Source organism: Scyliorhinus canicula, chromosome 18 (genome assembly GCF_902713615.1).
Source record: "Scyliorhinus canicula chromosome 18, sScyCan1.1, whole genome shotgun sequence".
NCBI lineage: Eukaryota > Metazoa > Chordata > Chondrichthyes > Carcharhiniformes > Scyliorhinidae > Scyliorhinus > Scyliorhinus canicula.
This window is the reverse complement of record NC_052163.1, coordinates 80,857,709-80,885,564: the sequence shown is the minus strand read 5'-3', so window position 1 is coordinate 80,885,564 and position 27,856 is coordinate 80,857,709. Positions and strand designations below refer to the sequence as shown.

The 27,856-nt window shown below is 44.0% G+C and overlaps 1 protein-coding gene across 3 annotated transcripts in view; it reads right to left on the bottom strand.

Annotated features, from left to right (window-relative positions):
* The window catches only part of LOC119953698 (dual specificity mitogen-activated protein kinase kinase 2), a 98,267-nt gene that overhangs the window by 6,602 nt on the left and 63,809 nt on the right, over positions 1-27,856 (bottom strand). For all 3 annotated transcript variants that reach the window (XM_038778243.1, XM_038778244.1, XM_038778245.1), the window contains 2 exons: positions 24,786-24,847; positions 11,874-11,919 (listed from right to left, as the gene is read on the bottom strand). In XM_038778243.1, the coding sequence (XP_038634171.1) occupies positions 11,874-11,919; positions 24,786-24,847 (108 nt within the window). The remainder of the gene's footprint in view (positions 1-11,873; positions 11,920-24,785; positions 24,848-27,856) is intronic.

The window sequence follows — 27,856 nt, the reverse complement described above, 5'->3', positions numbered from 1 at the left end:
GCAGCCCATATCCCCAGCCGAGGGTTCCCCACCCCCTGCCGAGCACTGGGGCCCAGTGCCCCTGAGCTTTTTGCCTTTGAGCAAATATGGGCACTCCCCATCTCAGCTCCCCGCAGAAGCCCTTCCGCCAGGCCCACGTTTTTCAAACAGTACTAATTGGTCCAGCGGCACGACTTCCTGGGGAGGCCGATGAATCCTGGGAGGCCATTAGATATGGGGTCACTCTTGTTAATTGTATGGAAATAGGACTTAAGTGGTGATAATTGGTTTCTTGCCACGCTACGGTGGAATCCTGATTTCAGTTACGGGGGCGGGCCAGTCACATTGTAAACTGTTTGGCGCCTGGTGCGGTTCTCGCCTTCGGCCTCTAATGTTATTCACTGGCCTCTCTGGCAAGAGCGCAACGAGGCCGGAGAATCATGCCCATAATGTAGAATTATTCAATTTCACCCAAGAGTTGATTCCTGCTGCAACAGTACAATGAGAGCCATGAAGCCATGATAAATTACACTGATGCATTTGATATTATCTGGGGATTAAATTAACTTGGATCAAAAAGGTAATCTCCTGTGCAATGTATGACCAGCAACAAACACATTCATATTCTGACAAACACATTTTAACATTTCCAATTTACTTCCCTCCTTGGATGCAATTAACTTCATTTCCAACCATTTTTGTTCAATGTTCCTCAAATGGGAACAATTACACTTTCAAAGAATGGTTTTCAATTCCCATGCAAAAATATGTAAACTGGCTTTCAAAAAAAAGCAACATGCTGTGAATATCGTGCCTAAGTAGTTAATGAGTTTATTTTCTGCTATGTGCTTCCAGAACACAATCAATACAAAGGGGAGAGAGGAGCACAGCTGCATTGGTTTTGAAGTAATGTTACTGAAGAAACAGCACAGAAGCAATGGGCTGAAAGACAATGGCCTTCAACATAAACACCCACGTTTAGAGTTTTGCTGTAGGTGTCAAGCTCAGGGAGGAATAAAGGAGTAATGTTCAAAAGGATTTAGACTTTTACTTCCTTACTACCAGATTTAAAAGTAAAACTAGTTGGTTTGCACATCTATTTAGTTGCTACTAATGCAAGAACAAAACAGTTCTTTCAATGCGATTACGAGGTTATATTAAAAATGGACAATCACATCACAGTGCTCACTTTTGGTGCTGCACTCTTTAAACATTAATCTCCACCTGTCAAATTAGTCGGACTGTCCAACTGAATAAAATCAGGGTGATGTCCCCTGAAAAGCCAGGCAAAGCTTACAAAATTCAGGCCATATTATAAACCTCACCACTGGAATACTGCGGAGTTATTTTTACTCAGTGGAATGAAGATAGCGAGCAAAATTAAAAGTATCTTTTACAACTCTGTTAAAAGGGCTGAGTGTGGGGTGGCATGGTAGCACAGTGGTTAGCACTGCTGCGTCACAGCGTCAGAGACCCAGGTACAATTCCCGGCTTGGGTCACTGTATGGAGTCTGCACATTCTCCCGTGTCTGCATGGGTTTCCTCCGGGTGGCCGGTTTCTTCCTACAAAGTCCCGAAAGACGTGCTTGTTTGGTGAATTGGACATTCTGAATTCTCCCTCAGTGTACCCGAACAGGTGCCATAGTGTGGCGACTAGGGGATTTTCACAGTTAGCTTCATTGCAGTGTTAATTAACGTAATCCTAATTGTGACACTAATAAAGATTATCATTATTATAAAAAACACTCCGATCAGAGCAGCTACGCAAACTTTGGACTGGAAATATTAGCGAGACACGCTTGAAAGGAGGGCAGAAATGGCAGTTCAATCTTCCTGGTTACACGGTTTTCAGACAAGATAGAGAAAGAGGTATAAGAAAGGAGTATGGTTGCAATATTGATTGAAGAAATAATTATTGCTGTAAGGCCATATGGTTGAAGCACAAAAAGGGTAATTATATTCCTGGGAGTATAATGTAGACCGCCCAAACAGTTAGAGGGAGATAAAAGAGCAAATATGTGGGCAAATATCTGTGAAGGACTAAGACAAGCAGAGATTAATAGTTTGGGATTTCAACTACCCTAATAGTGGTGGATAGAATTAGTGCTAAGGAAACAGAGGGAGCAGCATTCTTAAAATGCATTAGGGAGAAACCTTTTAGCCAGTACGGAGCAAACCCAACAAGAGACGGGGTAGTGGACATCCGGTGGCGACACATGGGTTGAGGATGCACGTAGGGTGGCTCCAGCTGGAATTCTCATTTTCTGGCCCTTTTCACAGTTTTGCGGGAAACCTTGATGTGAGCTATCTTCAGTAAAGTAGTGGGAATTGGAGGATGTTGAAATCCCCACCGAGGAATATGAACCTCACAGCGCCGAGGTCCCAGGTTCGATCCCGGCCCCGGGTCACTGTCCGTGTGGAGTTTGCACACTCTCCCAAAGTCTGCGTGGATCTCATCCCCACAACCCAAGGATGTGCAGGATAGGTGAATTAGCCACACTAAATTGTCCCAATACGGGTACGAAGAGGAACAAGCATTAGTCCGCTTGCAGGTCTGAATTCGATGCGGAGTTCTGTGGGAGAAAAGATGGCGGGATCAAGCTCGTCGGATGGGGCTGTGTCCATTACAGCGGACACGCTGACGAGGTGATGGCGGTGGTGTTTAAGTGGCAGTTTGCTAAGCATTTTGAAGGAGGTGATGGGAACGCTCAAGCAGCTGGTGGAGGATATGCTGGCCCCGATAAAGGAGGCTCTTGGAAAGACGTTGGAGATGGTGCGGGAACATGGAGATGTTGAAGGGGGTGGGGAGGCATTGTCACGGCACAGCGACCAGCTTACCTTGATAGGAGAGGAACTGTGGAGGGTGGATGAAAGTAATAAAGGGCTGAGAATCAAAGTGGAGGACCTGGAGAACAGGTCACGGTGGCAGAATCTTCAGATTGTGGGGCTGCCCGAGGGGCTGGAGATCCAGAGGCCAACGGAGTACTTTTCAGGGGTGTTTGCCAAATTGTTGGGGGAGGAGGACATCTTCTTGGAGCTGGATGGGGGCCATCGGTTACTTCGGCAGAAGCCAAGTGCTGTGATGGTCTGTTTTCACAGTTAGCAGATAAAGGAGGGGGTCTTGCGATGGGCCAAGCAGAATTGGGAGGTGAGGTGGGAAGGGAGTGGTATTCGTATATACCAGGACGTCACGGTAGAGCTGGCAAGACAATGAGTGGCCTTTAATAGGGCGAAGGCAGCGTTGTACAAGAATGATGTGTGGTTCGGGGTGGTCTACCCGACGAAGCTGAGAGTTAGGTATAACTCAAAGGACTATTTTTTGAGATGGCGGGGGTACTCATGAGGGCGGAGAGGTTGGGACTGAACTGAGTTGGACTTTGATTTCTTTTCATTTATAAATTTAGAGTACCCAATTATTTTTTTTCCAATTAAGGGGCAATTTAGTGTGGCCAATCCACCTATCCTGCACATCTTTGGGCTGTGGGGGTGAAATCCACGCAGATATGGGGAAAATGCGCAAACTCCACACCGACAGTGACCAGGGCCGGGATTTGAACCAGAGTCCTCAGCACTGCGGTCCCAGTGCTAACCACTGCGCCATATGCTACCCTTGGACTTTGATTTATGTTGTGGTTGGGAGGGGATGGTTGGATCATGGGTCAGGGATTTTTTCCCCTTGTTTTGCATGTTTGGTTGTTTAGAAGGGCTGGGCTTGGGGCTTCTTTGTTGGTCTTTGTGTTGGGTATATGGGGGGAAAGGGGACTCTGGTGTGGGCATCTCACTAGCAAACTTAAACTGGCTTGTGAACGGGAGTGAGGTGGGGGGAGGGGCTGCAGTCAGTCCAGCCCGTGTGGACAGGTTGAGGATAGTCGTGGTGGTGGGGGGGGGGGGGGGAAAGAGAGATAGAAGTGGAGAAAGAAAGAGAGAGCACAAGAGAGAGAGGGGAAAATGGTATGCCCCACAGGGCAGTCCAAATGGTTGCGTGGAACATGTGGGGGTTAGGTGGGCCGGTGAAGAGGGCTAGAGTCTTTTTGCATTTAAAGAGCTTGAGAGCCGATGTCGTGCTGCTGCAGGAGACCCACCTGAGGGTGAAGGACCAGGTTAGGCTGTTGAAGGGTCATGTGACACAGGTGTTTCACTTGGGCTTCCATAACAGACCCCGGTGGGTAGCAGTACTGGTGGGCAAGAGAGTTAAGCTTTCAGATGGAGACCAGTAATAAAAGCTCTCAATTGGGGAAGTGCTAATTTTCTGAAGCTGAAGTTAGATGTCGCTAAAGTGGTCCAGAAACAGCTACTGGAAGGTAAATCAAAGCCAGATCAGTGGGAAGCATTCAATGAAGATATTGAGGGTTCATATTCTGCTATATTGTTGTTATGTCACCAACAGCACCTTCTATAGTCCTTCATGCTGCCATTAACGCTACCTTTAACTTGTGTCCTAAACATCTTTGTTGCAATCTCTTGCAGCTCACATCCATCATTGACTTTTTATTTTGCTCCTCCTGCTCCGCCCCCTTATACAGTATAAAATCCATCACATTTCTCCCTCTCTTTAGCACTGAAGTCACATGGACTTGAAATGTTAACTGTTTCTCTCTCTCTCCACAGATGCTGCCAAACCTGTTGAATTAATCCAATATTTTTTGTTTTTAATTTTAGAACATGTTCCTTTAAAGAAAAAAGACTGGACTAATGAAAAAAAAAGGGAAGCCATATAAATAAGTGTAGACGCTGCCACAGATTCAGAGGACCATTGGTTGTTCTCTCCTTTGAGATCTGCCTGGTGGTGATTTAACCAAAGGGTCACCACACCTCAGGCGGGGAGCAAGGTTAAAAAGGCAGGGCCTTTACAAATAACCTCAGCCGGTATGGGAATTGAATGTGCGCTGTTGGCATTGCTCCACAGCACGAACCAACTATCCAGCCAACTGAGCTAACTGATATAGAATTGCAATCGAGGAGGATGAATGTACGGGCGGCATGGTGGCGCAGTTTAGCACTGCTGTCTCACGGTGCCAAGGACACGGGTTCGATCCCAGGTCACTGTCCGTGTGGAGTTTGCACATTCTTCATGGGTCTCATCCCCACAAACCCAAAGATCGGCCACACTAAATTACCCCTTAATTGGAAAAAAAGAATTGGATACTCTAAATTTATTTAAAAAAAAGGAAGAATGTAAACCATGATATGAAATTAATAATGAGAGGGGAAGTGGATAAATCCCCAGGCCCAGACGAAATGTTACCTAGACTGCTATGGGAAGCAAGAGAAGCAATAGCAGATGCTCTGACCATCATTGTCTAAACCTCGCTAGCGGCAGACTTGGTGCCAGAGGACTGGAGCACAGGTAATGTTGTACTGTTGTGCATTTCCTTCTCCCTTTTAAAAAGAGTAATTGTAGGCCATTTAAGTCTAACCTTGGTGTTGGGAAAATTATAGGGAAAATTCTGAGAGACAGGATAAATATAATATTCAATTTTGGTCGCCACACTACCAGAAGGACGTGGAGGCTTTGGAGGGTACAGAAGAGGTTTACCAGGATGCTACCTTGTATGGAGGGCATTAGTTCGGAGGAGAGGTTGGATAAACACGGTTTACTCTCACTGGAACGACAGTGGTTGAGGGGTGACCTGATAAAAGTCTACAAAATTATGAGGGACATGGACAGACTGGATAGTCAGAAGCTTTTTTCCAGGGTGGAAGAGTCAATTACTTGGGGACAGAGGTTTAAGGTGCGAGGGGCAAAGTTCAGAGGAGATGTACAAGGAAAGCTTTTTAAAAAAAAAGGGTAGTAGTGGGTGTCTGGAACATGCTGCCTGAGGTGGTGGTGGAAGCAGGTACGATAGTGACGTTTAAGGGTCATCTTGATAAATACATGAATAGGATGGGAATAGAGGGATATGGACTCTGGTAATGTAGAAGGTTTTAGGTTAGACGGGCAGCATGGCTGGCACAGGCTTGGAGGACTGAAGGACATGTTCCTGTGCTGTACTTTGTTCTTTGTAATGCAAGACTCTCACCCACTGGGCAGTCTACTCATCGAAAGATACCAAATGAGGAAGAAATCATACAAAAATTGTGTTTCAAAGCTGCAGATACACTGCAAAAGGGCAAGACCACAAGTGAATCCTTGCCTTTGTTCCATCTTCTCCAATTAAATATTGGGAAAACAGAGGCTATTGTTTTCGATCCTTGTTCCAAACCCCATTCCCTCTCCCTGGAAACACTAACTAAACTAGTTTGTTCACAACCGTGGTACCATACTTGATCCCGAGATAAGTTTCCAATTTCACATTAGCCATCACTCAGGCAACCTATTTCAATCTCCATAACATTGCCTAGACTTCACAACCTCAGCTCATCCACTGCTAAAACCTAGCATTTGTTACCTCTCAGCTCAACTATTCCAATGAGCTCCTTACTGGCAACTCCTCCCACATTTTACACTCCGTACATTTGAGCTCATCCAAAACTTATAACTTGCACAAAATCACATTCAACTATAACCCTTGAGTGCACTGATCTACATTGGCTCCCACTGAAGCAAATTCTCATCCTTGTTTTGAAATCCCTCCATGGCCTCACCTCCTCTGCCATCACCTCCAGCAGCACAACTCTCAGACACCTGTGTTGATCTAATTCTGGCCTCTTAAGCAGCCCTGATTTTAACTGAAAAAAAACTGTTGGTAGGCACATCTTCAGTTGTCTGGATCCTAAGCTCTAAAATTCCCTCTTTCCTCCTTGAAGATGCTTATTAGTCTACCTTTCTGCTCAAGTATCTGGTCACCTGACCTCATATCTCCTTATGTGGTTTAGTGTAATGTTTTGTTTCATAGTGCTCCTGTGAACCGCCTTGAGATGCTTCAGGTTACCAGCACAATATAAATGTAAGTATTTGCATTAGTCAATGCAATTATTCAATTTGAAAGGAGCTACTTGCATGCAGTGTCACTATTTCACGTTTTAGTCAAAACTACTGATTTGAGCACAAGTATGATCTTGATCACTGAACATATGGACATGGATACAAAATGGAATACTTGAATATTTGGTGGTCTTTTGAACCAAAACTACCCAAGATAAATGAATAGAACTTTGACTCAAGAATTCGATGCAATGTACTGAGTGTGACTGCTGCCTTATAATTTGAGATTCATAACCAAAGCTTCAGGCATTTATGCAGTCAAGGTTGATGTTTCCCATAGTCTGTTATCAGCTTGTCAAATAATTGTATAAAGGTGGGTATTTAAATTGTGAAATTCTGAAGGTTAAAAAAACATTACAAAGAACCATTGGTTCAGCTCTTCTCAGAAAGAAAAAGTTCTGCCTCGAAAGGGGTTTCCATCTCTGGTATACTATTTCTCTTTGTTTCGGGCATGAGGATCAAGCAATAGTGTCCTGAATAAGGCGGCACGGTGGTGCCGTGGTTAACACTGCTGATTCATGGTGCTGAGGATCCAGATTCAATCTCGGGCCCGGGTAACTGTCCGTGTGGAGCTTGGACATTCTTCGTGTCTGCATGGGTCTCACCCCCACAATACAAAAAGATATCTAGGGTATATCAATTTGCCATGCTAAATTGCCCCATAATTGAAAAAATGAATTGGATATTTGACATTTTTTTTAAAGTGTCCTGAATATCAACTTATGCTTTAGTTAATCAAACAAAATGTTTGTACGTCTCACAATGGATTGACAACAGCATGTTCATGCAATTAGGGCTAATAATGAGCCAGACCGTCCGTTTCCCTGATGGTTGTACTCCAGCGGTATTCTCGAAGTCCCCATGGACACCCCCACACAAGGACTGCACGGAAATAGTCCGGGTGGTCAATTATCATGTGCTTCAAACCAATTCAAAGCCAGAGACTTTGGATGGTTCCGACTCTCTGAGCAGAATAGTTACCCAGAAAAAGTTAGAAGAATTAAATCCAGCTCTAACTCTTGCATAACTATACACCTGGCCCCACCTGAGCTTTCACTGGATCCCAACAGCCCACCTGATCTCACTACTAACACCTCCCCTGGTGCACCCTTTCCAATTACCTCCCTCATACCACCCCACTACCCCCACTGCCACCTGATTAACGCCCTAGCTCCCCCACTCCCGACAACAGGCTAACATCACAACCCTACACCCCACCTGACAACACCCTGGCCAACCCCTGGTCCCGTTCCAACTTCTCAGCCCGACACCCAACTATCTCCCCTGCACAACTCCCCAATTACCTCCACCCCCATCCCCCGCCGACTCCCCTACTATCTAACCCCCGCTTACTCACCACTAAATGCAATTCTTTTGATAATTTGACTTCAGTAAATCTGAAAGTTAATAATAATTAATAATCTTTATTGTCACAAGTAGGCTTACATTAACACTGCAATGAAGTTACTGTGAGAACCCCTAATCACCACATTCTGGCACCTGTTCGAGTACACAGAGGGATTGCTGAACAAATTGCCTAACAGCACGTCTTTCGGGACTTGTGGGAGGAAACCAGAGCACCCGGAGGAAACCCACGCAGACACAGGGACAATGTGCTACTCCTCAATGACTCAAGCAGGAAATCGAATCTGGGACCCTGGAGCTGTGAAGCATCAGTGTTAACCATTGTGCTACCGTGACACCCAAGTTTGCTGGCAGATTATCTATTTACATCACAATCTGAACACATAGAAGAGAACTCAAACTAAATCTGAAAACTAGCAAGGAACTTCCAGTTAAATTTTAAGAAACCATTTGATAACAAATTAAAAAGGATTATATCTCAGTACCTTTCACCAGTAGAGTTGCATTTTCTGAATTCAAATCATTATCCAATTTAATAATTTAGCACCGTCTCTGTCTGCTCAGAATTAGAACAGCAGAATGAAATGTACCAATTAACTGGCCAAAATAAACACCAGGCCCGTCAAAACAAATGACCATCTGTCTGGTGATTAGGACCTCTACTGTTTTGGAAATCAGGGAAAAATCCAATACGGAATCCAGGAAAAATGCCTTTCGCCAGAGTGTCCAGATGTGGAATTTAATAAAACAGGGAGTAGTTTTCATGAGCAGCATTGATATATTAAGTAATAGCGCGAGGGTGGAAAGGAATAGAAGGGTTTGCTGAGTAGGATTTGTAGCATAAACACTAGAAAAGATGAGTCAAGCCAAATGGCCTATTTCTACGTAATAAAGATACAAATCTCAGTAATTCTCAGAGGCGGACTCACAGTGAAACACATCAAGCCAAGGCCCTGTGCCGGCCAGTGTCTGTGGGCAGTTCTTGGGCTCTAATCAAAAGCCTGATAGCTCTGCATTTTCTGATAAGCTCAGCCTATCAGCAGGCAATGCACAGCGACACCAGATTCTGACTAGTCGAGTCCACTTAGAGCGGGGAAAAAAAGAAATCCGGCAGGTCCACAATGACTCTTACCAATTTCTATAGATGCACCATAGAAAGCATTCCACCTGGCTGCATCACAGCTTGATATGGCAACAGCTCAGTCCATCACGCAAGCCCATCTTCCATCTATTGACTCTCTATATTTCTCACTGCCTTGGAAAAGCAGGTAATATAATTAAAGACCCCTCCCATCCTGATTATTTTTTTTTCCAACTTCTTCTATGGGGGAGAAGATACAAAAGCTTGAGAACTTATTCTAGAAGATTCAAAAACTGTTTTTTTCCTGCTGGTACTAGACTAATGAATGGCCTGACTATATATTAAACTGATCTTTTTATATATGTCATTTTTCACAGTTGTAATTATGTTTTGTATGTGACAGATTTTATCAATAAACAACAAGAATCAAAGGTCCCTCTGATGAGAAGCGTACAAGATGAAGGAAGTTATTTTTCAATGAAACTAGAGACAATGATATCACTTTGAAAAGGAAAGAGAAGTTCATCGTTGAGACTGTCAATGTTATTTATGACACAATAAGGTGCAATTGCAGAGTAGAAGGGCATCTCTGAAGAAAATGTTGATTTACTTTGTGTGCTTTTTGACAGAAGTTTGGATGAGAACGCCAAAAGTCACTGCAGTAAAGGATTAAGTGAATTCGACCAAGAGATCATAGACAAATCTTTTTGAAGGTGAAGTGGAACAATTCACTTAGAAGAAGAACAGTACAGCACAGAACAGGCCCTTTGGCCCTCGATGTTGTGCCGAGCAATGATCACCCTACTCAAACCCACGTATCCACCCTATACCCGTAACCCAACAACACCCCCCTTAACCTTACTTTTTAGTACACTACGGGCAATTTAGCATGGCCAATCCACCTAACCCGCACATCTTTGGACTGTGGGAGGAAACCGGAGCACCCGGAGGAAACCCACGCACACACGGGGAGGACGTGCAGACTCCGCACAGACAGTGACCCAGCCGGGAATCGAACCTGGGACCCTGGAGCTGTGAAGCATTTATGCTAACCACCATGCTACCGTGCTGCTCATTAATTTCATTGAAAAGCTCTGCGCTTTGAGATCACCAACTGATTTGCACAGACTTTTATGTGATGCTTTGCAGGCAACCTTTCTGGAAACCATTCTGAAAATATATGTTTTTAAATTTAGAGTACCCAATTTTTTCTTTCCAATTAGGGGCCAATTTAGCGTGACCAATACACTGAACCTGCTCATCTTTGGGATGTTTTGGGGGGGGGGGGGGGGGGAGGGGGGAAAGAGACCCATGAAAACACGGGGAGAACGTGCAAACTCCACATGAACGTGACCTGGGACCGGGATCGAACCCCGGGTCCTCAGCGCCGTGAGGCAGCAATGCTAACCATTGTGCCACCGTGTCGCCTTTTCAAAATAACAATACCTGTCACAAATGCTTGTGGTGAACATTCTTTTGCACAATTGAAGAGGTTAAAAATTATTTGAGAAGTACAATGAGTCAGGAACGTTTGACAGTTCAGCAATATTGGTGATTGAAAGTGTGTCTTTACAAGATTTCACCTATGATGATGCGATCGATGATTTTGCAAAGAAAAAGCACAGAAAAAAATCTATATATCCATGCCAACAAGGGAAGAAGAAAATCAGTCCATCTTCCATATTTTCTTGTTTAAATTCTGTTTTGCAAAATGGACCACTGCTGGTCCGATATAATGGCATGCAACTGGTCACCTGCTGATAGTTTTAACCACCATTGCTCTCAAGGCTGGTCTTAGAAAGTCTCTTCCAGGACAAAGAACGGAATTCTACAGACAGAGCCACTAATATTGAACTTGGACTCACTGGGCACTCTACTCATGTGAATTTATGGCAACAACCTCTTTGGTTTTGTGAGAGGAAGTTAACTTTTGAAACTGAACGAGACTCTGAAATATACTGAATGGCAGTGTATGCATCTTGTTGATTGGAGCATTTGCTCCTCCATTGGACTGGCTTATTCCGTCCTACACTGGCCTGTGCTGCATTGATGTCATTATTTGATTTTTCCATCTCGTTGTTCATCAGCAAGTTCCAAGTTTGCTCGTCTCAAGACACACATTGCAATTTTGACCAGCTTTACTGTCATTCTGACAAGGGATGAGCTTGGATTTCAATTCAGCAATTATTCATTCAGGCGTGTTTTTACAAGTCAAAATGCACAAAAGCAGTTAAGCAGTGATCAATTTGTGCATTTTTGTGGCTTGCGCCTTTGCATTCTGTGGGGTGAGTGCGGACAGGTTTGGGAGGAGCATGATGTCGCTGCAATGGGCCCCAGAAATGAAGGTGAGTGCATAGCCCCACAAGACGCAAATTCACCTCTGCTAATTCTGCAGAAGGCAGCAGCCCGAGTGCCATTTTAAACAGAATAATCAGGTTTGAGAGAACACTACCACTTTTAAAATGTCACAGAGTAAGTGCAAGTTGGTAACTTAAGGTCTAACATTGAAGGATTTTCACTCACCATAAGTAGTTTCAAGTCTGCTCGGTCAGCTGGATTCTTGAATAAGCTGCAATAAAAATGTTTAATTAGTAAACAGCACAGTATTCTAGATTGGTTGAAGATGTAAAACCAAGCACAGAGTTCTTCATCTACACCACATTCAGAAATTAACACCAGGGTGTTATGGGTCAGGGTTCAGAGAATCCCAAAGTATATCATGGAGTTCACCTGACCCACAACTTTTAATAGATTGTGGTATGGGGAGCACACGGACCACTCTACAGTAATGGTACAGCAGAAATGGACCAGTATTTTTTAAAAACAAAACAATGTTTATTCTATGAACTCAAGTTAACCTTTTTAAAACAAACAGTGAATATCTTAACAACCATTAATTCAAAGATAACCCCCAAAGAATACAACACTAAGTAATCCTTTCAGCTGTCCTTTTAACATCCAAAAGACTTAACAAACCTTTTGAACAGGAGCACATTTGCTTCACATTCACTATTAAGAACATTTATAATCCTGAATTCACCAAATGATAGTCTTTGGATGGTAGAAATCAACAGGACAGCTCTTTGTTTAACGTCAGCTGCAGCTCACTGGAAAACCCAGACACACCCAAGCTTTTTCTCAAAGTGAAACTAAAAAAGCAGAACCAGAGCTCAGCTCCACCCACACTCTGACATCATTGCAGTAACATGAGCAGCTAATCATTTCTTAAAGTGACATTCTCATGACAACAGATATTAACACCACGGATATCTACACCACAATAAAAAAAAAATCACACCAAGTATATTCACAATCAATCATTTTCTTTTGATACAACTATTTATTGTATATAATTAAAACAAAATTTACATACATTTAAAAAGCCTGGAACACACTCACATACACAGAACATTACACTTATAATGTAAAATTATAGCAAATTTTATATTTAATGACTACAAAATGACAAATCATATCAAAATATCACAATAAATGTAACATGATAAAAGGATGGCCAAATGGCAGGCAGTAGCGAGTGGTATTGTCACTGGGCGAGTAATCCAGAGACCCAGGATAATGCCCTGGGCCCCAGGTTCGAGACCCACTAAAACAGACGGTGACATTTGAATAGAAATTCAGAATTAAAAGTCTAATGATGACCATCAAACCATTGGCAATTGTCGTAAAAACCCATCTGGTTCACTGATGTCCTTTAGGAAATTTACTGTCCTTACCTGGTCTGGTACATGTGGCTCCAGACTCACAGCAATGTGACTGAATCGGAAATGCCCCCTCAAAGGCAATTAGGGATGGTCAATACATGCTGGCCCAACAAGCAATACCCACATCCCATGGAAGAATTAAAAAAACCATGAAGATAGCTTTAAATCATCAATGTACAAACCATAAATTCCTAACTGCCGACTGCAGGGACATCGGCAAGTGCCAGTCACAACCTTAAATAAACTGAATCCACAAAAAATTTCCAAATGTAATTCAAGGAGGTACTAACTTCCACACCAAGTCCTAAAACCACAGACATATGCACTTCTTCACTAATTTGACACTAAAGAGTATGATAACAATAACTTGCATTTATATAGTGCGTCTAACATAGTAAAACGTCCCAAGATGCTTCACCGGAACAATGATCAAACAGGTCACAATTCATCTGGAACATGGTTTAAGAACAGAAGCCTTCCTTCATCACAGAATGGTTAGTCCTTATGACTAGAAAAATATTTGACATGTCCAAGTCTGTCCTAATGCCATCTACATATACTGTAATGTATATACATATAGGGCAACTCAAATGGGGACAGAACAAGATCCCTTGCTGATGGCAACATCCCATATCCCTTCTTCCAGATTGCAATATTTATTCAGCTTCACAAGAAACACATGAAAACAATGATAATATCCGCCAGTACTCGCTGTCTAGGTGAAAACAAAGAAAGGTCACTTTGATCCAGTGTCCATGGGCGCTGGCGGTATTGAACGCATGCAAAGATTCTAAATCTTTAGAAGGGGGAGGGAAGTGGCATAATTTCCAGTTATCGTCAGTATCTTATACAGATACTAAGTATAGGCAATAATGTAAGATACTAAAAAATAACTGAAAACCAAGATCAACTTATGAAAAATACCAGTGAACTCGGGATCTGGGGTTTCTTGTTTAACCTTGTATTCAGCATTGTTCACCTCTGACTGTTGTGAAAGGACAAATTGAAGACAATTACTGCACCTAATCTGAAGGCAATACAGAAGCTAACAAGTGCATATTTTAAGGGTTAATGCAATCATGAGACAGTTTAAAAACGTATTATATAGCTTTAATTTTAAGAGACTGCAGATCACTTGAAATGAAAATCGCTTATTGTCACAAGTAGGCTTCAAATGAAGTCGCTGTGTATTGAAATCAAATGGGATGTAAATAGTTAATTACTTAAAATTATTTACGATTTAAGCCTTTGAATTTTCTATCCTACATTTTGTTTTTATGGAGAGTGAGATCTAGAACAAGAATCCTCGGCAGAAAATCAGACGGGAGTAGTTTATTATATATAAACTGCAAGGGCTTCCTAATTCAGAAGAGGACTACCACCGTGACGTAACCCACCGATGATTGTCCACTCCTCAGAGTATGCAGGAGTGGTTCCTACAAAACACAGCAGAAAAACAATCGTTCATTTATTGGCAAAGAAGGATTCTACAGCAGGGAGTGAAAAAAAAACATTTAGACTTTGTCTTGACACTCAAAGGGCTTTCCAATTCCATTTCTTCATAACATTCAACACTTCCTTTCCTAATATGCATCAACCTTTCTTTTAAAATGTTCAAGGTTGACCACGTTTCTTGGTAGGGAATTCTATATCTTAGTTCACTTGTAAAAACATTTCCTTAATGTATCCTTTCATTTGTGGATAAATATATCCCCACTAACTACTCCCTACCAATCAAAGTAAAGCTATTTCCCATTCACCTCACCAAAACCCTGTAATAATTTTGAACACCTCCCTCAAAGTTCCAACACTGAGCACATCGAACAAACACTGAATTTGATAACGGCCAACAGCGTTGCAGAGAAAGTGAAATAAGTCCAGTTCAATAGCTGTGCCTTCCAGTAAACTCAAACCACAACAATTAGGCTTATTCAATCCCAGGTGGATTGGACCAGAATTGGTGCAGTACAAAGCCCAGATTTAACTCTACTGTGAGGAAGGCATCAAAAACAATGACGATAAAACGAACAATGCAATAGCGTGAATGTATTTGGTGATTAAAACACTGGTGTGAATCAAATAGAATTGTATCCTTGTGAAACGCAAAAGGATGATATAAAGCATAGATCCACAGCACAGGGTTTACAGATACATAGCTGCAATCCTATGTTGTGCATCATTAAACGCTACAAAAAATTAATTGTTCCCACAACTATACTCCTGCGAAGCAGGATGGATGCAAACCACACTACCAGAGGGAGATTGCCTTCTACGATGCTCATTTTTATATTGGATAAAAAACATACAAATTGAGGTACTGGATCACCAAATGGCCATCATACCATTCACAACCTTTATTTGAATATTTTAACTTAAATAAGGGCAATTACAAGGGCATGAAAGTGGAGCTGGCTGAAGTGGACTGCTATATGTGGTAAAGGATAGGACAATAAAGGTTCAGTGGCAGATATTTAAAGGGATTTTTCAGAATACACAGAATAGACACATTCCAGTGAGAAAGAAAAAATCCACAGCGAGGACCCACCATCTGTGATTAACTAAAAAAGTTAAAGACAGCATCAAACTTTTAAAAAAAGCATATAATTGTGCAAAGATATGTGACAGGTTAGAAAAATGGATGCAATATAAAGAACAGCAAAGAAGGACAAAAAGATTAACAAGGAAGGAAAAATTAGAGTACGAGTGAAAGCTAGCCAGCAATGGCAGGATGGAGAGGAAGAACTTCTCTGGACATTTAAGTAAGAAAGGTTAACCAAGTGACTGTTGGTCCTAGAGAAAGTATGACTGGGGAACTGATCATGAAAAGTGGGGAGATGGTGGATGAAGTAAACAGGTATTTTTCATCAGTCTTCACTATAGAGGACACAAGTAGCATCAGAAAAGCTGTAAATTAGGAAATAGAAGGCAGTGAGGAACTCAGGAAAATTACAATCACTAGAGACATGGTATTGAGCAAATTTTTGGCTGTGGGCTGACAAATCTCCAGGTCTGGACGGACTTCATCCGAAGGTCTTGAAAGAAGTGGCTAGTGAGAAAGTCGATGTTTTAATTTTTTTAAATTTCCTCGATTTTGAGGAATGTTCCATGAGATTGGAAATCAGCAAATGTAACTCTTTTACCGAAAATGGGAACGAGACAGAAAGGAGGGAACTACAGACCAGTTATCCTCACATCTGTCAAAGGGAAAATGTTAGAAGCCGTTATTAAAGTTGTCATATCAAGGCAATCAGGTAGGGTCAACATGGCTTGTTTTGTGAAATATTTAACCAATTTTTTGAGTTCTTGAAAGATTCACATGTACGGTGGAAAGCGAGGAAATCAATGGATGCACTGTACTTCAATTCCCAGAAGGTGCCATATCAAAGGTTATTGTGGGAAAATAATAGATGATGGTGTAGAGGGTAACATATTGTCATGGATTGAAGATTGGCTAGCTAACAGGAAATAGTTGGCATAAATGGGTCTTTTTCTAGATGGCAGGATGTGACGAGTGGTGTGCCACAGGGATCAGTGCTGGGGACTCAGCTTTTTACAATTTATACAAATGATTTGGATGAAGGGACTGAAGGGATGGTTGCTAAATGTGCTGATGACACAAAGATAGGTAGGAAAGTACAAAGGGATACAGATAGAGTGGACAAAGATTTGCCAACTGGAGTATAACGAGAGCAGTGGCATAGTGGCATTGTCACTATGGTATTGACTTAGTAAACCAGAGCCCCAGGGTAATGCTCTGGGGACCCAGGTTCAAATCTCACCACTGCAGATGGTGAAATTTGAATTCAATAAAAATCTGGAATTAAACGTCTAATGACGGTGAGTAAATCAATGCCAATTGTTGGAAAAACTTATCTGGTTCATTAATGTCCTTTAGGGAAACAAAATCTGCCATCCTTACCTCGTCTGGCCTACATACGACTCCAACATGGTTGACTCTTAATAGCCCTCTCAAGGACAATTAGGAATGGGCAATAAATGCTGGCCCAGCCTGCGATACACACTTCCCATGAATGAATAAAAGTGAAACTCTCCATTTTGGTTAAAGCTTATTATCTAAATGGTGAGAGATTGGAGGGGTCCGAGATACAGAGGAACCTGGGTGTTCTAGTGCAGGAATCACAAAAAGCTAGTATGCAGTAGCATGTTATCGTTTCTTGTGATGGGCATTGATTACAAAAGCAGGAAGGTTATGCTTCTGTTGTATAGGGCATTGGTGGGACCACATCTGGAGTGTCGTGCACAGTATTGGTTTCCTTATTAAGGAAAGATGTGAATGCGATAGCAGTTCAGAGAAGGTTTACTTATCCTGTTCCCATTTTTCTGCAGTATGATTTTATTGCTTGAAAGTCTTGGGGGCTGAGTTAGATCCCAAAAAGTTATTTTTCTACCCCATAAAGGTTCCTTATATATTGTGCAACTCTGTCTTTATTGTCCTGTAGAGGAGGGTGTGCACCATGGTGTGAGGCTTTATCCTGAGATCCCCCACTCTTCTGGTAGCATTTCATTTTCTGTACAAAAGGAGATGTTGACTACAAAGATTACAATGATCGATAAGCTGAACCATTTGTATGAATATTTGCTGGACTTTTTGGTATGTATATGTGGAATAATGGTCACCCTGTGCTCTACGAAATTGTGGGGATTTGTAGCGTCTTGTGGTTAAATGTAAAAAGGAAAGCCCTCAATAAAAATTCATTAAAAAATATTGAAAGTGATTTGTTACACTGAAGGAAGCATTCGTCAGTGTAATCTCTTGAAGGTGCTGCTCGACTGAATTACTGTATTCTCATCTAAAATGACCTGTATGTAGAGTAGTTCAATTGATGCAGCTAAATGGACTTCACAGCTTTTGACAAGGTCTTGCATGGGAGACTAATCAAGAAGATTAGAGCCCATGGGATCCAGGGCAGCTTGGATCCAAAATTAGCTCAGTGAGTGATGATCAAAGATTGTTTTTGCAACTGGAATCCTGTGACCAGTGGTGTTCCACAGAAATCAGTGCTGGGTGCCTTGCAGTTCATATTCTACATTAATGATCTGGATGTGAATGTATGAGGTATGATCAGTAAGGTCACAGGTGATACAAAAATCGATGGTATGGTAAATAGTGAGGAGGAAAGCCTTATATTACAAGACGATTTAGATGGGCAGGTTAGATAGTACAGTGGCAAATGGAATTTTTTTTTTTTTTTGCAATAATTTTTATTGAAAATTTTTTGATTTTATACAACAATGACGCACCTTAGAAAAATACCAAAAATAACAATAATATTAACAATCATATACATTCGCCCCACCTCCATGAACAACACAGCATTTTAACAACAATGCAGATTAACACATTGCAAAGTTAGAGAATAGACACTACAATAATGAACACCCCCCCCCACCCCCCAAGGGTTGCTGCTGCTATTGACCAAGATACCTATCTTTGAGCCAGGAAGTCCAGAAAAGGCTGCCATCGTTTATAGAACCCTTGTATTGATCCTCTCAGGGCAAATTTGACCCTTTCCAATTTTATAAATCCCGCGATGTCACTGATCCAGGTCTCCACACTTGGGGGCCTCGCATCCTTCCACTGCAGCAAGATCCTCCGCCGGGCTACTAGGGACGCAAAGGCCAGGACACCGGCCTCTTTCGCCTCCTGCACTCCCGGCTCTACCGCAACTCCAAAAATCGCGAGTCCCCACCCTGGTTTGACCCTGGATCCAACCACCCTCGACACCGACCCCGCCACCCCCTTCCAAAATTCTTCCAGTGCTGGGCATGCCCAGAACATATGGGCGTGGTTCACTGGACACCCCGAACATCTGGTGCACCTGTCCTCACCCCCAAAGAACCTACTCATCCTGGTCCCGGACATATGGGTCCGGTGCAGCACCTTAAATTGGATGAGGCTAAGCCTCGCACATGAGGAGGAAGAGTTGACTCTCTCCAAGGCATCCGCCCAAGTCCCGTCCTCTATCTGCTCCCCGAGTTCCTCCTCCCATTTAACCTTCAGCTCCTCCACTGACGCCTCCTCCACCTCCTGCATTACCTTATAGATGTCAGACACCTTCCCCTCTCCGACCCACACCCCCGAAAGCACTCTGTCCATCGTCCCCCGCGAGGGCAGCATAGGGAATCCCTCTACCTGTCGCCTAGCAAACGCCTTTACCTGCAGGTATCTGAACATGTTCCCTTGGGGAATGCCAAATTTATCTTCCAGTTCCCCCAGGCCCGCAAGCCTCCCGCCAATAAACAGGTCCCTCAATTTGCTGATGCCCACCCTTTGCCACCCCCTAAATCCCCCATCCTTGTTCCCCGGGATGAACCGATGGTTGCCACCCAGTGGAGCCTCCATCGAGCCCCCTGTTTCCCCCCGATGCCGTCTCCATTGTCCCCAGATTCTTAGGGTCGCCGCCGCCACCGGGCTCGTGGTAAACCTCTTAGGGGGGAGCGGCAACAGCGCCGTTACCATGGCACCTAGGCTCGTACCTCTGCATGACGCCATCTCCATTCTTTTCCACGCCGCCCCTCCCCCCTCCATCACCCATTTACGCACCATTGACACATTGGCTGCCCAATAGTACCCCAGAAGGTTGGGCAATGCCAGCCCGCCTCTATCCCTTCCTCGCTCCAGGAACACCCTCCTCACTCTCGAAGTCCCATGTGCCCACACAAAGCTCAAAATACTGCTAGTCACTCCTAAAGAAGGCCCTGGGGATAAAGATGGGCAGGCACTGAAAGAGGAACAAGAACCTCGGAAGCACCGTCATTTTGACGGACTGTATCCTCCCCGCCAACGACAATGGCAGCATGTCCCACCTCTTGAACTCCTCCTCCATCTGATCTACAAGTCTGGTGAAGTTATGCTTGTGAAGAGTCCCCCAGTCCCTGGCCACCTGCACCCCCAGGTACCTAAAGCTCTCCCCTGCCCGCCTAAGCGGGAGCCTACCAATTCCTTCCTCCTGGTCTCCAGGGTGCACCACAAACACCTCGCTCTTGCCTAAATTTAATTTATAACCTGAAAAGGTCCCAAACTCAGCTAGTAACTCCATCACTCCCGGCATCCCTCCCACCGGGTCCGCCACATACAGTAACAGGTCATCGGCATACAACGACACCCTATGTTCCTCTCCACCTCGCACCAAGCCTCTCCACCTCTCTGAATCCCTCAACGCCATCGCCAGCGGCTCGATTGCCAGTGCAAACAACAAAGGGGACAGGGGGCAACCCTGCCTGGTCCCTCGGTAAAGCCGGAAGTACTCCGACCTCCTCCTATTCGTGGCCACGCACGCCATCGGTGCCTCATATTACATAGATTACATAGAATTTACAGTGCAGAAGGAGGCCATTCGGCCCATCGAGTCTGCACCGGCTCTTGGAAAGAGCACCCTACCCCCTATCCAAGGTCAACACCTCCACCCTATCCCCATTACCCAGTAACCCCACCCAACACTAAGGGCAATTTTGGATACTAAGGGCAATTTATCATGGCCAATCCACCTAACCCGCACATCTTTGGACTGTGGGAGGAAACCGGAGCACCCGGAGGAAACCCACGCACACACGGGGAGGATGTGCAGACTCCGCACAGACAGTGACCCAAGCCGGAATCGAACCTGGGACCCCGGAGCTGTGAAGCGATTGTGCTATCCACAAGGCTACCGTGCTGCCCCCTTACCCATCTAATGAACCCTTCACCAAATCCAAACCTCCCCAACACCTCCCATAGGTACCCCCACTCCACTCTATCGAAGGCCTTCTCCACATCCAGCGCCACCACTATCTCTGCCTCCCCCTCAATCGCCGGCATCATGATGACATTCAACAATCTCCGCACATTCGTGTTCAACTGCCTTCCCTTCACAAAACCTGTCTGGTCCTCGTGCACAACCCCTGGCACACAGTCCTCTATCCTGATGGCCAGGATTTTTGTCAGCACCTTAGCATCCACGTTGAGGAGAGATATGGGCCTGTATGAACCACACTGCTGGGGGTCCTTGTCCTTCTTTAAAATTAACGAGATCAGCGCCCGCGACATCGTCGGGGGCAAAGCCCCCCCCCTCCCACGCTTCGTTGAGTGTCCGCACCAGCAAGGGGCCCACTAGGTCCACAAACTTTTTATAAAATTCCACCGGGAACCCATCCGGTCCCGGTGCCTTCCCTTACTGTATCTGCCCGATCCCCTTAACTAGCTCCTCCAGCTCAATCGGCGCACCCAACCCCTCCACCTTCTCCTCCTGCACCTTCGGGAAAGAAAGCCCGTCAAGGAACCTCTCCATTCCCCTCCTCTCTCCCGTTGGCTCCGACCGGTACAGTTCCCCGTAAAAGTCCTTGAAGACCTCATTCACCTCTACCCCCTTCCGTACCACACTCCCACTCTTGTCTCTCACTCCAGCAATTTCCTTAGCCGGGCAAATGGAATTTAACCCTGAAAAGTGTGAGGCAATGCATTTGGGAGGACTAACAAGGCAAGGGAATATGCAATGAATGGTGGGACCCTAGGAAGGTCAGAGGATCAGATTAACTTTGGTGTGCATGCTCATAGATCGCTGAAGACAGCAGGACAGGTAGATATGGTGATTAAGGCATATAAGGCTACAGCTGGAGCTCTGTGTGCAGTTCTGGTTGCCACAGTATAGGAAGGTAGCTGGATCCTTGACTTCCTCACCAACAGACCGCAATCTGTCAGGATAAGCACCTCCTCCACATTAGTCCTAAATACGGGGGCCCCGCAAGGATGTGTGCTCAGTCCTCTACTGTACTCTCTATACATACATGACTGTGTGGCAAGATTTAACTCCAACTCAATCTAAGTTTGCGGATGATACGACTATGGTGGGCCGTATCTAAAACAAAGACGAATCAGACTACAGGAGGGAGATAAATCACTTTGTTGCATGGTGTACCGAAAACAACCTCACTCTAAATTTTCGAAAGGCCAAGGAACTGATCATCAACTTCAGGAAGCGTAGCACGACGCACACTCCCGTCTGCATCAATGGCTCCGAAGTGGAGATGGTCGATAGCTTTAAGTTCCTGGGGGGTCACCGTCACCAACAGTCTGTCCTAGTCCACTTGCGTCGATGAAACAGTCAAGAAAGCCCAACAACGTTTCTACTCCCTACAGGAGCTAAAGAAATTTGGCATGTCTACATCAACTCTGACAAACTTCTACAGATGTGCGATAGAGAGCATCCTATGCGGCTGCATCTCAGCCTGGTATGGCAACTGCTCGGTTCAAGATCAGGAAGGCAGACAGCATTATCAGAGACCCCTCCCACCCAGGCATTGCCTTCTTCCATTCCCTTCCATCAGGCAGAAGATACAGAAGTCTTGAAGACCCACACATCCAGACATAGGAACAGCTTCTTGCCCATAGCTACAAGACTCGTTAACGACTCTCCCTCGGACTGATCTGTTCCCTGTAAGAACACTATTCACGACGCCCTGTGTTGCTCTTGCGCGTGTATTTGCTTTGTTTGGCCCCCTGTTCCGCACTGTAACTAATCACTGTTTGTCAATGTACCATTGTCAATGTTCTCTGATGATTATTCTCTTTATCTACCAGGTATGCACTGTGTATATTCCCTCGGCCGCAGAAAAACACTTTTCACTGTACTTCGGTACATGTGACAAGAAATCAAATCAATCAATCAATTGCACTTGAAAGGGTGAATGAAGAGGAGATTAACTAGGATGATAGCTGGGCTGGAATGGTTCAGCTATCAAGAGAGACGGAATAGGCTGGGATTGTTTTCCTTTGAGCAAAGAAGGCTGAGGGGGGACCCGATTATGGTGTATAAAATTATGATGGGCATAGGTAGGGTGGATAGGAACTAACTTTTCCTTTAGCGGAAGGATCAATAACCAAGGGGCATAGATTTAAGCTATGGGGCAGGAGGTTTAGAGGGGATGTGTGTAAAAACATTTTCTCCCAGAGCGTGGTTGGAATCTGGAAATCGCAGCCTGAAAGGGTGGTAGAGACAAAAAACCCTCACAACACTTCAATAGTATTTAGATGAACACTTGAAATGCCATAGCACACAAGGCTACGGGCCAAATGCTGGGAAATAGGATTAGAATAGATAGGTGCTTGATGGCTGGCATGACACGATGGGCTGAAGGGCCTCTTTCCATGCTGTGAAAACTGAACTTTATGGCTTGAGCACTTGACATGAATACACATAAGTCATAATTTAAAAAAATTATTCCACAGGATGTGGGCTCCACTGGCTAAGCCAGCATTTATTGCCCATTCCCAATTGCCCTGGCGAAGGTGGTGGTGAACTGCCTTCATGAACTGCTGCAGTCCATGTAGTGTAGGTACACCCACAGTGCTGTTAGGGAGAGAGTTCCAGGTTTTTGACCCAGTGACATTGATGACATGTGTGGTGGTTTCCCATGCTTTTGCTGTCTTCTTTTTTTCTCTATTCATTCATGGGATGTGGGCATCACTATCTGGGCCAGCATTTACTGCCCATCCGTAATTGCCCTCAATTGCATTTAAGTGCAAACCTGTGGGTCTGGATTCACATGTAGGCCAGACCAGGTAAGGATGGCAGATTTCCTTTCCTAAAGGACATTGGTGAGCCAGATGGGCTTCATGGTCAATGAATTCCAGATTTTTATTAAATTCAAATTTCACTGTTTTGTCATGGTTGAATTCAAACCTGGGTACACAGAGCAGTACCCTAGGTCTCTGGATTACTCGTCCAGTAACAATGCCACTTCCCCTTAGGTCACAGATTTGGAAGGTGTTGTTGAAGGCGAGTTGCTGTAGTGCATCTGGTATACATTTCTGCCACTGTGTGGTGGTGGAAAGAATTAATGTTTAAGGAGATGGTGGTAGACAAGCGCACTGTTTTGTTCTGGATGGAGAGAGCATTCTCAGTATCATTGGAGCTACACTCATCCAAGCAAGTAGAAAGTACTCTATCACACTCCTGACTTGTGTTTTATAGATAGGTGGATAGACTTTGGGAGTCAGGAGTTGAGTTACATGATGCACAATTCCCAGCCTCTGACCTGCTCTTGTCACCATCATAATGGCCCAGTTCAATTTCCTGTCAACTGTCACCCCAGAATGTTGTTAGTGGGGGGGATTCAGCAATGGTAATATCATTGAATGTCGTGGGGAGATTGTTAGATTCTCTCCAGTTGGAGATGGTTATTACCTGGCACTTTTGTGGGCCAACTGTTATTTATCACATAGCAGCTCAAGCCTGATTGTCGTCCAGGTCTGGTTGTATTCTGAACATGAACCATGTCAGTATCTGAGGAGTTTTGAATGATACTGACAATTGTATACTCATCAGCGAACATCGCCACTATTGACCTTGGGGAAGTTGATTGGTGAAACAGCTGAAGATGGTTGGGCCTCAGACACTACCCTGAGGAATTCCTGCAGCAATGTACTGGGGATCGAGATGATTGACCTCCAACCACCACAGCCCATCTTCCTTCGTGCTCGATCTGACTATAATCATTGAAGAATTTTCCCTGATTCCCACAGTTAGATAAAAAGGGTAAAAAGGAGGAATAAGTGACCAGGTGAAAGATTATGACAATGAGATGAAGCCGGCTGCATTAATGAAAAAAGAGAGAATGGTAAAGGTCTGACAACACATTAGGACATCAAATACCCTTGTCAGGCTAGGAGAGGTTCCGATGTACCAGCATTCCCACACAGCATGCAATTACTTACCATTTATTTACAAACTCTTGAAAGTCCTGCGTAAATACACCAATGGGGAGTTTAGGAGGAGGCTGGAAGGAAAAGTAAAATGGCCAGTAAATACCAGAAACGGGTGTTTTCGCAGCACACTGTGCTGCCAGATGGCCATATATGCTGCACTTTTGTACATCACTTTGCTGGCCTAGCAAGCCACTCAGTTTAAGGGCAGCTCAGGATGAAAAACAGATGCTGGCTTTTGTCTGTGACACCAACATTGCAGGAGAGAATAAATACATTTTAAAAACCTTCTAGACAGCTTCAGTGACTTGTACCATTTTTTAAGTGGTCATGTTTCATCCTAACTCAGTTATTTTTCAACAGCCAGCATATGGATGGTGTAAACAGTAACATGAGCATTCCGGCTCAAGTGATTTACTGCAATTCAACTTCTACTTGTAAACAAATTATGGCACAAAAGCATCATTTTTCAAAGTCACCAACTCCTAGCTGTAAGAATTTGTTCACTGGGTTATATTTTGGAATACAAATACTAGAGGGCAGGATTCTCCATCCTGCTGCACCCATCTTCTGGTGCGGTGCGCCCCTGCCGTTAGCGGATTCTCCGTCCTTGCAGCCGACCAACGGGATTTCTCCATTATGGGCACCCTCACACCTTCGGGATATCCGTGAGCATGAGTGCGCTGCCAGCGAAATGGAGGATACCGCCGATGGAGAATCCAGCCCAGGATGTTACTTAAATGGTAAAACATCATTGATATTCTTTGCAAGTAGCTTGGGTACCATATTCCAAAGGGAAGGCAAGCTTTACAACAGTCTTTGATTTCAGACTGTTAAATACATCATGGAGATGGCATAATGCAAGTGTTTCTTAAAACACTGTCTCCTACTAACGGAAGAGGACCGCAAAGAGGGCAACCATGCAATTCTGAGCACTGGTCCCTGCAGGCGCAGAAGGCCAATAATGCTGTGCCCCACTGTGTGGCTTTGATTATTTAACCATGGTCTGCAGCCTTAATAGCAGAGCTGATTCTGACCTGCGGTCCAGAATAAAAACATTTCCTTTGAGGTGTGCAATTAATCATTAAAATTTTGATATGGGGGAGAAATGGATCTGGATTTGTCTTACCCTTGGGATACTGAACTGATATTCCCTCACACCCCCAAGTCATTCAAAACTAAACCAACTAAATTCAAGTGTCCCAGCAATGTGGCAGATACAATAATTCAAATGACCTTTTGTACAAGCTTTTTCAACACATTTCTAAGAAAAACATTCAGTAGCTATATTGACATGTGTAAGTTCACTGTGGCGTCGCAATGACATCAGAGTAAACCGGTACATGCATGACGTTGGCAGCAAACAAAACCTTCCTATATACAACTGATCAACAGAGGGAGAAGTTGGTTTCACTTGGAATTGAATCTTCAAAAGAATTCACCTAAACTTCACTTGTTAGATTATAAGTCAGAGTAGTGAAGTCATGCGGATTGCTCCAACTTAAGTATTCCAGGTAGATTGCCTGGTTCTTTGAGGCCAGTCCAAGCATTGGCTACGTTGGACATTCTTTGAGAGCTGGAAGGTTTTCATCCTATGAGCACAAGGAACATCAAACATGATGATGACCTCATTGTGGTGGATGCAATGTTCATGAAGTTTTGTTGGGTACAGGGTAGTTAATGGAGCTTATTTGGGAGCATTTTCAGCTGTAGCTATACTTCAATCACTCTCTCATGGCCGCCAAGATCAATAGCATGTAGGCGCCAACACCCAAATATCTGAAGGGAAGCAACATGTTTTAGTAGGAAGAACAAAGAGAATATAAGCCAAAGGGGATGCAGAGATTTGGCGTTTTATGGGCACAAATCATGAAGATGGCAGGACATGTTGAGAAAGTGGTTACGGTATATGGGATTCTGGGCTTTATAAATGAATGCACGAAGAATAAAAAACAAGAAAACTATGATGATGAACCCCTATAAAACACTGGTTCACCTCAACTGGAGTATTGTGCCAAATTCTGAGCATTACACTTTAGGAAATGAAGGCTTGAGAGAGGGTGCAGAAACTATTGATGAGAATGGTTCCAGGGAGGAGGACAGTCTGTTGGAACTGTGTATTGCTCTCCTTTGAAAAATGGAGGCCGAGAGGAGATTTGACAAAGTTGTTCAATATCAGGAGGGGTTTATGCAGAATAGATAAAGTATTCCCTTTGGCAGTGGTGAGAAACCAGAGGACACAGATTGAAGACAAAAGAGCCAACGATGATACGAGAAAAGCTTTTTTTTTACACACCGAGTGGTTCGGCTCCTCAAAGCACAGCCTGCGAGTTTGGTGGAGACAGTTTCAATTCTGTTTTGACAGACTGAATGGTCTCCATCTGACCATTCTATGATTCAAGGTTATAGATTCATTTCTGGGTTTCCCATGAGCGCCAACTGGTGGCCACATTAGACCTTCCAGTCTGTGGGGAATTCCTGGTTGAAGTTTCCTGTTTTGTGAGTTATTTCTACAAGTCCAGCTAAGAGGCAGGAGATTGGAAATACTTATTTCTGCCTCATATAAATTGTAGCAATGGGCCTACAACAGCACCATCACCCAAGATTGTCCATAAATAGCAGACAGGAATGCAGACTAATGGGTCTCCATTCCTTTTCTGCTGAGCTACCTGTCTGGAAAATGCAGGGTCTCCAGCGACAAAGTTCAGGAAAATTGGCTTCAAAATCTCTTTGTTTTGGGGAAAATATAGATACAGTAGTAGCTCTGCTGCTCCTTTGTCACTTCAACAGGGTTTATACATTGAGTAGAGCCAAAAATAGCAGGGGAAGCGGGGTGGCATAGTGGTAATGCCACTGGACTAGTAATCCAGAGACCCAGGGCAATGTTCTGGGGACCTGGGTTTGAATCCAGATGGTGGAATTTGAATTAATAAAAATCTGGAATTAAAAGTCTAATGATGACCATTGTCAATTGTGGTCATAAAAATTCATCAAGTTTATTAATAGCCTTTAAGGAAACAAATCTGCCATCCTTACCTGGGTGTAGCCTACATGTGGCTCCAGATCTACAGCAATGTGGTTGA